General features: G+C 34.4%; 1 protein-coding gene across 1 annotated transcript; it reads left to right on the top strand.

Annotated features, from left to right (window-relative positions):
- Positions 1-337: 337 nt before the first annotated feature.
- LOTGIDRAFT_166189 (hypothetical protein) lies at positions 338-7003 on the top strand (the record flags this gene model as incomplete). The annotated part of the gene is made up of 8 exons (XM_009063239.1): positions 338-589; positions 1142-2180; positions 2439-3433; positions 4393-4492; positions 4853-5368; positions 5741-5799; positions 6076-6296; positions 6787-7003. 8 exons carry the CDS (start codon positions 338-340, stop codon positions 7001-7003), a joined length of 3399 nt encoding a protein of 1132 aa, XP_009061487.1.
- Positions 7004-13347: the final 6344 nt, after the last annotated feature.

The following is a 13347-nucleotide window of genomic DNA, read 5'->3' as shown; positions in this document are numbered from 1 at the left end:
CCTTAACTTAGACGCTTTGTCCAATTCAGCTTTTCGTACCAACATCATTAAAAAATACCAAAATATTATTCATGAAAGTGTTTCACACACGGACATATTTCTATTGCTTACATAATTTTCTAATATTTCTTATTCAATCACGAAAAATCTCCAGCATCTGAAATTGTCTCTTCAAACACACGGGATCTGTTTTCGAGTTAAAAATTCCGGGCACTTAATGCCTGGAACAATTTATTGTCATTACCTTCGCCCATTTCCACATCTTAGATATTCCTAAAATTACTTCCAGGAATATTAATCAGAGAACTACATTCAGCTACAAATCCAGAATACTTCCATGGCAGAAACAAGTAATTTAATGGCAAACTACATCACAGAAAGACATGAAGTTAATCCAGCATATCATCACAACGTAAAGGAAAATGAAACCGAGGAGTCACTAAGCCATTATATCTTATCTACTACCGGAAATGGAACCTTAACCGGTCGTATGAAGGACGAGGGCTTAAATTCGTGTGTACCAATAGAGAGCTGTGAGAGTAAGACAGGTGCATTGAGACAAGATATAAAGCGAAGGCCGGATATAAGGGTAATTGATTATGCGTCGTGTATGACAATATTAAAATATGATATAAAATTTTATGATAATTTTACACGATAAAATCTAGTTTTTAAGATATTAAATTTCTTTGAGTAAAATGATGTAAAGCACCCACCATGGGTATTTTCTTTTCTAACATCCGATATCCTAAGTTACAATACAGAAACTCAATCTAAAACTTCATAGCTTATATGTGTATTTCGAGGCAGCCATTACGAAGCAAGAAATGTCTCAAATACATTGCCAAATTAAACCGAAGTTGCCAAACAACAGACTGATGATCTTTCCGAAGACAAGATTATTCTTGAGTCCTTATGGCATTAAGGCCCTGAGTTTCGAGTTTCATTATAAGAAATGCCATGGCGGATGTCGCTAGTGAGGCAGGACATGCACCTGGTTCCGCTGCGACTGGATACATCTGTGCTTCCACATGTGTTTACATAGCTGATAATGATAATCATAATTTCCAATGTAGTTAAGAAAGCCTATTGAGATTACAGGTTCATTTCAACGGCCAAAAGTCTTTTTCATCCTTTTCAGATATCACAATACCACGATAGAGAGTCGAATTACTATCAGCACCACAATTTACAGGAAGATTGTCGCACTGAATCAGTTCATAACATACATTATCAAAATCGTGATAGCCAATGTCCCCAGTATAATTTGCCGAAACGTTTTACCGATGACGATGTATTCAAAATCGATGAGCAACAAGAAATTGAAGATTACAAAAACAACAATACGCCATATAAAGAACCCAAGGAATTCCAAACATATTCGGATTTAAGAGATGATAGCAAAATATCCCAGGGAACAGAAAAACTCATCGTTCCAAATGATAGTTTTTCAAACCAACAGCATAAACGGGTACCTGCCAAAGATCGTGTCAGTGGAGAAGGGCATCTATATGAAATACCCTTTCAAGACAGGATTTCAGTTGTGGATGATTCCAGTCGCAATCATGATGAGTTAAAAACCCGTAACGAAATACTTATTCGTAATAAAGCGTTCCCGACTATAATACAAGTTCATGGAGACGAGAGTGTATTTTCATCAAGTTGTTTTATTAATGATGGATATGCTTCTGCTGAGATGATTCAAAGCGTACACAATACAAAACCTAAGCATGCACAACGCACTTCTACCATAACAAACCAACAAGATCGATCAGATTTCGTTGAAGTTGAAAATTCTCAAGCAATCGGGCAAACCATCATGAGTTCCAGATCTGCTCATGACAAAGTTGATGCTTATAATGATGTACAAACAGCTTACGTCGACGAAGGGAAGGGGGTACATTTTGCATACAATCAAAGAGAATATAAGCAAACCGAGGTTGGTCATTTCAAAGCGGGGTTGCAAGAACGATTACCATTTAGTAAGTCACCCATTGGAACTGCGATTCGCAATGAATTACGCCAAGACGCCGAAATGCAAGTAAGGAATAATTCTGGATATTCTCTAAAGAAGAGCAACCTGGTTTACGATATGCAATACAGAAGAATATCCCCAAGTCCTTTAATACTGAGAACAAACTATGACAGAGGAGATGGACAAACTTCTGATTCCAAAACAGGTCAGTCAATTTATTCTCAGATGGTTTATCATTTGCATTTGACATTCAGGTCTTGTGCCATTGTGCTGTTCCTTGAGCGTTTAGTCAATAGTATTTGCTAAAAGGGAATTTCACATCAATCGTTGAGATCGTTGCGGACACACCAATCAAATGAACTTGGTGATACTGCAGCTCTAGATCGATTTTGTCAGGAAGTTTGAGAACTCGGCGAGCTTGACGAGTTATTTATGTCATATTTTTTTTCTATTTGTTTTGTAGAGAACCTTGGATTCGCTCTTCAGGACCCTCCCAGAAAGATTAAGCGACAATTATCGATCGAATTTGAAAGGAGAGGAACGTTTATTCCTTCTGAGGAAGATACTGTAAATTCACTTACACCAAGTCAGGAGCCTGGAACATCAAAACGACTGAAATCATCTACGTATCAAAATCTTCAACAAACGTCCAGTGTTCTTTCAGATTCGCATTACAAAAACGTTCCACAGACTGCGAATGTTCCCTCAAGTTCACGTTTCCTGAACCATGAAACATCTACTCTGTCCTCAAGTCCACATAACCAAAACCTCCAACAAACTTCGAATGTGCCCTCAAGTCCACATTACCAAAACCACCCAATTTCGACCGTGGCCTCAAGTCCATATTACTCGAACCATACAACTTCGACTTTGTCCTCAAGTCCTCATAACCAAAACCTTCAACAAAATTTAAATGTGCCACAAAGTCCACATATCCGAACATCGTCAGTAATCAAAACTCCATCACTAAAAAGTAAAGAAGAAAATATCTTCGTGTTTCCAGACACAGCAACCAGACCCAATTCTCATGAATACAGATTTCACGTCTCTCCGCACGATAGTAATGATCGATTGCAGAGAACAGAAAAAGAATATCTGTACAACCGAACGGCTTCTACAATGTCTTCAGAACCATACAGACCACCATCCGTGACCCCACAGAAAGGTTACAATTTGTTGGCAAGAAGCTCTGCTGATCAAGGATTCTACTTTGGCCAGAAAGTGTCCCCAGAAAAACGTGGCCCACTTCGAAGCCAAAGCAATATTGAGGATCAATCCCCATCTAAATTAAGCATTGCTGAATTGGATAAAATTCATCTTCTGCGTTCTATTTCTCTTCCTGTCAGCGAGCACGACCAACGATTTATCAACAGATCTATGGACAGACAGGAATCTGGTTACCATTTTAGTCACGATACTGCTGCTCGAAGACAATTATTTAGAGAAAACAATCATAGGGTAGGTACATTCATTCCCAAGAAATGTCGTAAGCTTGAAACACTTTCAGAACATTCATAGTATTGGATCGCCAAGTGTTAATTTCAAAACTTGGCCTCCATTTAGATTCATCGTTATTGTGTAATGTGTTGCATTAATAATATATTGCACTTTGTTTATGATCTTCTGTGCATACCTGGCATATAATTATGGAAATTTTGACGGACCCAGTTGGCACTTTTAGTCGATCCATTCCCTTGTATTCATGATCTTGATAGCTATTTGTTACTGTAGTTTAGGGTTTTCGTGGATGTAGTTCTCAAGCAATTTTTTAATTCTTCCAGTACACTACCGTTCGTGATTCATGGAACAACGATCACATGCAAACCGTTAATGAATTGGGTAATTATTTTTTTTATAATGATCTTGAGAAATGAAAAAATTGAAACACATATATAAGGGGGAGGGGGGGGGGGGGGGGGGGCTATAGCTCCTATTTCGTGGTAAAGAACACTACAAATAAGATTGGGATCGCCGTCTTATATGATTTGTTGATAAATGCATCCCTGCTTTGATTGACAAATGATACACATCAAACTTGACCAATTTCCATTGGTTAAATTTCATTTTTGACAATGTTGCCATTACTGAGGAATCAAGTAATTATTGGCCTCATAACTCGATTTATTTTTTGGGATATTGATGATACTTCAGTGCTATGGTTTTATCACTGGTCGGCTTTTGATTTATGAATTCGATTTGGATAATATGTGCGTGTAGGTCTTCTCTTAGTGATTTGTAAGGTCACTTTGTAGACAATCCATCATGAACTGAAATAGAAAACGAAATTTGAAAATAATGCGAATGTTTAACTTGAACCAAAAGAAACCTGTATTTTATTAGCAGGTGCTCCACTCCAAAGAAGAATGAGTAACATAAATGGACCTTCAGCAATATTTGATGGTCAATATTATGACCAGTTTGAAAGCATTCAGCATCCACATACACATACGTATAATTGTTGTAGTACCTTCTCCAGACGCCAGCCTCTAAACGGAGATATTAATGAAAGGTGTCAAGGTAACTTAATATTATGTTTATTGGATCCATTGTCCTGTTAGTGATGCAAGTTATTTGATTGGCATGGAAAAGCGTTTAGTCGTTTTGATTTGACAATAAACTAAGGCCCCGTGTAATACAGGTTGTATAATAAATGATGCCACGACAGTCAAATAGAAAACAAAGAAGACTTCTCTGTCTCTCATCAACAACTCGGCCCAATGATTTGATCTATTCAAGAAAATCTTTGTTAGGTGAATTGAAATGGGTGATTTACTATCTACTGTTCTCTTTCGAATGACCCCATCTAAACGCAAAGGTGTTGTCCATGTAGTCCATTTTGGAATGCTTCTAAATGTGTTTGTTTTTTTATTGTTACAGGTGATATAGATATGACTATACAATGTACTGGTATAGTCAGAGAGTGTCAAGACCTATCTCAACAGCTCAAATACCTTAACCATACACAGCACCATAATAGGCATTGTGAATGTAAACGAGTCGAAGATGACGTATTGCAGCTAGCCCTTGATGCCTACCGTAAAATCCCTAAGGAGTGTTATACACAGACTGAGCAAAGGCAACGAGACAAGGAACTCAATGAAACCAATTACATGGTACTAGAGGCAATAAAAGTGGCTCTGCGGATGAAACAATTGTGTAGTCATGGTCGTTCTGTGTCTCGTATTTATAACGGCAGTGTAGTTATAAGACTAAATTGTCCAACTTTGAACTCATTAGAAGATTTGTGGTTGAAATTTAAATCCGGTGAATTACAAACTCTTATAAACAATATTTTCATTACGCCCAGTATTTTACTAAAGAACAACGCCAAATTTATTAATCTAGGCGTTACAATATTAAAGGATGAATATCGTGTGTGCCAAGCCGAATTGGGTAAATATTGTTCTTCTAAATCTGTCACGTTTCACTAGTAGTCAAAATGCATGAATCCCAGTACTGCTTATAGTTTGGGAAATTTAGGTTGCAACATTTCGGTTAGGTAATGTTGCGTAAGCAATGACATAAGTGATTGGAAGTAACAAGTTACCGAAGGCACGGACTTACAGTAACTGGTACTTTACCACCCGAATCCTTGCTTTCCTTGGAAATAATCTATTTGTGGTCTATTTGAACATACACACACAGCTTGCACTATTCTTACTTTCTGTGATTCCTATAATTTTTCTTATAAAAGTTATTTAACCATTATTATGGTATTATGATGTCACTATTACAAATATTGTCTCCACATTGTTTCTTTTCTAGCTTCAAGTTTCTCGAATGCTACAGTAATTAGTCCATCGAAAAATGCATCTCCTTTTAAGGTAACATCACAGTTTCTACTTAACGCTTTTCACTATCTGGGAAAAGTCATCCTGTGTAAGCTTTCATGTGCACACGGTTGTGCAGACATATTGTCAACAATTACACTGATGATGGTATGGGTGTATACATAAACCAAGTACTAAAGATCCGAACCGTGAAAACGAAACCCAAAATTCAAACAACATACTTGCAAAACATTGGTGAGCAGCTAAAGTATATTTCTTTCCTGAAACTTCAAATTATTATGAAATCAGTTTAACGATCTGAATTTTCAGAGGTCTCCAGACAGAAGAGCAGCAAAGAGTGCCGAAGATTTGTTACGAATTCCAGACTCACCAAAAGCGAACATGACTAAAACCCGCTCAAGTTCAACACCAATACTTCTCTGTCATTCGCCATTAGACTCACCCATGGAAAACTGCTCACCTAACACATCTTCCAAACGAGAACGAAAATTTTCTTTTGGTGATCAATCAAGGCGCGCATTTCAAGACCTGTAAGTTACCTTTTTTTATTCGGGTATTCGATAAGCATGTTTTCAAATATATAACCATTTTCGTCGGTCTGGATTAAATGGTAGAGAAATAAGTTATTTCCCTTGAAATAAATAATATTGAATATTTCTTCTTTAATCATTCATGGACATTTGCAACAGACTGTATTTTCTGGAATTTTCACGTATATGGAAGACACTGATTACTTCTGTTTGCACCTTCCTGAAAATGACCATTACCTCAGTTTCGCACACCACTGTAAGAAACAGTGACGTCATAATCTGATCTAGTTCAATAAGAGGCCTACTAAGGGATTTTAACCAAAAAAAAAAAACCCAAAAAAAACAGGCATGACTAAGCCAATGCATTGAAGATTTTTGAAGGCTTTGAACTATTCTTGAGTTTCATAGGATAAAGTGACGTTACCTATGTAAACACAGAATAGATCTATGCTTCATTACTTGTTCCATCATACAATTTATTTTATTACAGAAATTCACCACGTTCACCTAACTTGTTTAATTTAGAAGAGATACGACAAATTGTTGAATCACCACTGTTTGATCAAGATGAAGACGACCAAGAGAACATCAGTGCCAGTTTTCAGTCAAGAGGTTCAAATAGTCGCCATGGTTCACCATATTCCCCACTAGTCTCTCCAAAATCACCACATTGTTCTCCTCTATCACCGAGATACAGTCCCAGATAATACACCATTCATACAAGTCTTTGACATCAAGATATGTTCATGAACCAAATGACTAAGCTTAAATTCGTTATTGACTACCTTAAAATATAGATAAAAATTGTTTATTTTTCATTTTATAGCTATATTCTTGTAGTCTTGATAAAACAGCCACTTGCTGCTTTTTAGACTTTACGTTAACATAATTACGTCCCCTTTCCTATCTCTTCTTATCCTTAGTTTCTGACTGACCTTCTTGTTTTCTCTTTCATACTTCTTGCATATATTCATAAATTTACGTGATTATCGCCACTACGTTGTAATATTTTTTTTACAACAATTTTTTTTATCCTATTTTACATCATGTATGTCGGTCGATCGGTTAAAAAAGGTTAATTTATGTGATTATCTCAAAAACACTGCCTTATTTTATTTGAATCGTATTTTACATCATGTATGTCGGTCGATGTATCTTTGTATGTCGGTTTGCCTGTATCTACAAACTTAATTTATGTGATACACTGCCTCAAATACACTGCCTAATTGTATATGAGCAATTTTTACCTTCCCAAACGGAATGTATTGTATCTTTTTTTACATCATGTATGTTGGTCGATGTATCTATGTGTTTTAATTGTTTGTTTGTATGTATCATCTCAAATACACTGCCATATTTCATCTAAACAATTTATTGCATATATTGGATCTTTTTGTACACCATGTATCAATGTGTGTATATTTGTTTGTATGTATCTAAAGCGAAATGCGATCATCTCAAATTCACTGACTGACATATTTGAGCAATTTTTTACTTTCCCGATTGATTGTATTGTATTTTATGTATGTCGGTCGATGTATCTATGTGTATCTTTGTACTACGAGTTGAATTATGTGATCATCTCAAATTTACTGCCTTTTTTGAAAAATTTTAATCCTTCCGAATGGCATGTATTGTGTCATAATTTAAATCATGTATATCTAGTTGTTTATATTTACTCTAATGTGTGTTGTGTTTTGTGTATTTTTGAATCCTTAGACCTGTGTTGTATTGTATTCTTACATTACTGATGTTTTGCAATGTGTGTATTTGTACATACTAAGTGTTGCATTGCAGGTTACATTTATGAATAATTGGTTTGTAGCATTAAATATTATACATAACTTTATGTGCTGCACATTTATTATTGTGTTGCATTGTATATATCTACCAATCATTGAGTGTTGCATTATATGTACATTGAGATACAGTATTTTGAATCTGTATTCACTATTATAGAACATCAACATACATGTATGTTGCATTGTTTGAATACAAAGTAATATGTGTTATATTGTATATCATAAGTGATGCGTAAAATCACTTGTATTTCTGCTAATTCTGAGCGACCAAATAAGTATTTCAAAGTTATCAATTCAATTACTGTGTTGAATAATTATGTTCGCCTGCCATCTTCAATCCACTGCCCTATATTATTTATTGATAAATTAATCAGATTTTTATTTATATTTTGTTAGATGTGTGAAATATTTATAAACAGATTTTTATTTCCTCAGCATTATCGATAAAAATGATTTATTAACAAGTTGTTATTCCATTTGATGGGTTGAGATTTTGAGATCATGTCCGAGATTTTTTCCGAGGTTTCTGCATAGATTTTTGATTTCATTTGTGTATATTCAATAAGAGAGAGCAAATTACTGACAGTTTCTGGATTACTTCAGTAATTTAAAAAACGAAACCCTGTTTCATATTCAGTCATGTCCATACTCCTGTGGTTGACTGAAGCAAGGAAACGTTTTATATTCGAATTGGATGAATATTTTCTTTTCGAATGCACCCAACTAAAGCAAGACTAGATACCATAAATTCGTCTACCTGACAAGCTTGCTATTTTCGCTGGATCCATTATAGTTGTAAAGCCTTCACGCATACTGACTTGTAACCATAGCATCATCTTTTGTGACTTAGTCTAAACATTAACCGTTTTAACTCTTAGGGTTTTTTGGCATCCTCGAATTCCTCACTGCTGAACAAACCCTTTATCTATGCCATGACTTTACTTTACAGCTAAATACCTCGTACACGTAGCACATATATGATCTTACAAAATAATAGAAATTATTCAGATTGATTGGGACGTTACGCTAACAATTAAAATTCTGTCTTTTCTTTTAGCAACTATCCAAATTTATGCATTGATGGTTTTTATCGGTTACATTTTTTATCCGTTACCCATTGTAAACGGGTCATCACAATAGAAAGTGGTATGATAAAGTTATCAAAGAAAGGAAATTTGTTTAAAACATTTGTGATGTTAATATGAGAACAGATTACGCTGTGAATAATCAGAGGCAGTTGATAGATTCTCTGATATCAGTTTATCTTAAAGTGATATCGTACACTGTTCCCATTATAATATCAATCTTGTCTCATTTACACAGGATATCATTATTTTACACATTAATTTACATCAACTGTTAGTTTGGTATTTAATTATGCCTGACATTATCCAAAATTGACATAAATTACTTGAGGGAAGAAAGAAAGAAGGAATAAATGTTCAATATAGCAATTTGTAGTCTATAAACATGGGAAAATGTAAGAACAAATATTCGTAAAATAACATATAGTGTTAATAATAAATCGACCGAAATCTCCAGCTTTCAACCAATGGCACAATTTCGATATTTATGATTTGTTTTAAGAAATTACATTATATGGAATTTATTGTTCAGGTGACTTTACAAGTCTTGGATAGGAGCGTTTATCACAAGTTCTATGATGACTTAAAACAGCTACCAGTTCGTCTTTGAAATGCACAATTTGCATATCTACCTTTACATTAACAAGACAACCAAAACAAAACAAAATTCAAAACATTTGTAAACTTTTAAGAAACAGGGCGAAGTGAAGCGTAAAAAAAATTATTAACCCTCAGTATTTACGCCAAAATATAAATATACATTATACAATGTAAATAATGAAAATTCAAACTGTATAATGATACATAATCAGAAATTAATGATACATCACAATGCAACATTTACATAACCAAACACATCAACACAGTGTGACTTTAATATTATAATTTCATTTGGTTAAGCGACATGCATTGTTGACTGTATAATTATGATGAATCATGCTGATGTTAGAAGTTGTAGAATATAGCCAGATGGGAGGGAGGGCTGTTCACCATCACGGCATCTGTCCATCTATAACTTACATACAGTTAATCAATACGTCAGGCTCTCATTTCCTTCCTTCTTTCACTAATATCCCTCTGTTTGAATAATCACTGGATAATTGCAATTGTTTCACTATTTGTATTTTCTAATGACCGTATAGTGGTCAGCAATGGTCAGTGTTTGGTTTCCTGCTGCTAATCTGAAAGTCTAGGGTTCGATCCTGACTTAGGTCTAAATGGTACTGTTGGGGTTTTCTACTCGGTTCCCTTCTGTCAGTGATGTAAGTCTGAGACATTGAAATAGAAAAGCGCTTAGTCGTTTGGAAGAGTAAATGAAACTTGGCATTGTATAATACTATATATTAACAATTCCTCATCAGTAAAAGAGCATGCCCATGCCGCTGTTGTGATCCTCTCTACATCCTGTCTGGTGTTGCTTGTCCTGTCGCTTGCTGGCGAAATAAGGTACAGAACCACAAGGTGTAAAACTTAATTTCACTACAGTTCATTCTCCCTGTGAATTTATCCGAATTATCTACTAAGTAAAACCGCAACATAATCGGACATCTACTTTAAATTAGATGAAAACCATGTCGGTTCCGTTGCATCCACATCAAATATTGGCAACGAAAATACTATATTCATAAGAGATATAATAAAATTAAGAAATTCTTCCAAAGAAGATTATTGAAATTAATTAAATTGCGAAGTTGATTGATTACATCTGCGTAAAACATCGTTTAAAAAAATTCAACTTGCCTCAAATATCAAGAATTAGAAAAAAGATGATAATTTTACCCTTTGTGATGAGTTGTGTGGCGAGTTATTCACAATTCAGTGCTTAGAGAAGCCTTAAAATTACATGCACCCACAACAAATACATTCGTAAGTTAGATATAATAACATTTCAAAAGTCGTCCAAAGAAGATTATTGAAATTCATTTCATTGCAAAATTGATAGATTAAATTTGCGTAAAACATCTTTTAAAAACTTCAACTTGCCTCAAATATTAATCTGTGTCAAGAACTGGAAAAAAAGATGATAAATTTTATTCTTTGTGTCGAGTTGAACAGCGAGTTAAAAGCATTTTTTACAATGATTAAAGCGCTAAACAAATTGCACAAATGACATAATTTTGACAAATGGCTATATAATAATACCCATGTACCTGGCTATGAAGTTTTAATGAAAAAAAGGTAATGCAAGATGGTGTATTATTACACCATTAGTTTAGTTATCTTGTGTATTTCTATTCATTTTCTAATACTTCATTTCTTTTAATATCATTTCTTGTGACATAGTATTATTATTTCTTCATTTATCAAACCTCATATTGCCATTAAAAATATTGATGTCGCCTTTGTGGTGATAACTATTAAAGAAATTGCAAGATGTAATGCTGAGGTTACTGGGCCCTTATAAGAGCTAGGGAACGCAACATGTAAATTTTGGAGAACCCAGAAAGACCGGGATCAAATACATGTACATCATTGCGAATATATTTCATGTGCATTGTATACCTTAAAATAAATATTTTGGTTTGACTACAATGCTGTTTTTCTGCAGAGGTGCCAAAAATTAGATTAGGCTTTAAATTGAGCAAGATGATCATGGCTAAATGTATAATAATATTTTTAGAACCCTATTTTCAAGCCAAAAGCAGTACTATCAGAACCATCAAAGAACACATAAGTATCTCATTTTGTTTACGGTTGGTGAAGGGGTACCTGGAGATGGTGTATTTGAGACCATGTGAGTGCGAAGGTTTCGATCCAAGGATCTAATCAAACTTTTTAACAAGTTCATGGTTTTCCTTTATCAATTTCAAATGTATATCTCGGTATTTATTACAATATAACTCTTCTCTGATATCTAAATCATAATCATTGGAATCAACGTCACTCTGTTTGTTTTTATTCTTATATCGTCTTTACAGGTAAGTTGGCACTTCCTGAAAATCCTTTAAGACTACTTAAACCGGATTATCCAGTATATAATGAAATCAGGAGGTGCGGATTAAAGTAAATACTGTTAACCTTAAAGCCGGTTTTTTTTTTTAAATTGTTTCTAAACAATTTTTGCATCACGTGCTTAAACAGTGTTCAGAACACATGATGATGATGATGGTGGTGATGGTGGTGGTGATAGTGATGGTGGTGATAGTGATGGTGGTGATAGTGGTGATGGTGATGATGATTTGAAGTGCAATTTGTAATTGATTGAAGTTTTTCATTTTCACTAATCGAGCTTACATTATACAATTTACATATATACAAATTATACAAATACAAAATGTTTTTGAGCGATCAATTCATGCCCTTCATGAACCGAAATGAAATGGAGTTTTACGTTCTACGTTCCTGAAGACAGGAATTGTAGTTTTGGATGAGGATGAGAATACAGTCTCATGAGAGCTCAAAGTAAAGATTTAATAAGAAACAATTTTAAAGTTAGGAAAATATGATATATTATTTCCTTGGGTGAAATTTCAAGAAAAATAAGAATAATTGCACTTGTACTGAAAACATAGTCTTAACATACGCTTTACACTTGCCTCAATTCAGGATTGGACCGTTAATTCAAAAAATACAACAAAAAAGGAGTGGAAATTATTATAACTTTCATATATTTGATTCGGCATCCAAAATGTTAAAAAAATTGTTTCTTTGTTAGGAAAATGATGGCCTTGGGTTTCACATGACAAATCGCTAATTTAAGCAAAATAATATTAACGAGTAATAAACGGACATTTATTTATAAATCTAAACCAAGCTATCAAAATATAACAAATTAAAATTGATGAAATCAAACAAGGTTGATCAGTGTTGATTGAATTGTCTACTATATGAATCATACTTAATTTTAACTCTCTAGTTTAACAAAGAAGAAACACTACTTTCGTCTTATCAAGGCAAATTTAATTGAATGACATCATCCGAATCGTCTGTCAAAAATGAGCAGCCGTCCGTTAGATCTATAAATAGAATTGGCGGTTAATGCCCATCTAGTTCTAGTTGAGTGAGCACCAATCAGAGAGCGTGTTATCAAGTGAAGAGTGTTGTAAAGGATAAAACTATTATCCATCACACTGTCGTTATCAGATTATTAAAGCACACGTCGTTTCAACATCATACTGAATGTAACAATTTAAACAGGAATATTCTTTTACTATCGATGACAAT

The sequence above is a fragment of the Lottia gigantea genome (genome assembly GCF_000327385.1).
Source record: "Lottia gigantea unplaced genomic scaffold LOTGIsca_56, whole genome shotgun sequence".
Lineage (NCBI taxonomy): Eukaryota > Metazoa > Mollusca > Gastropoda > Lottiidae > Lottia > Lottia gigantea.
The sequence above is the reverse complement of the archived record's forward strand: the minus strand, read 5'-3'. Positions and strand labels throughout refer to the sequence as shown.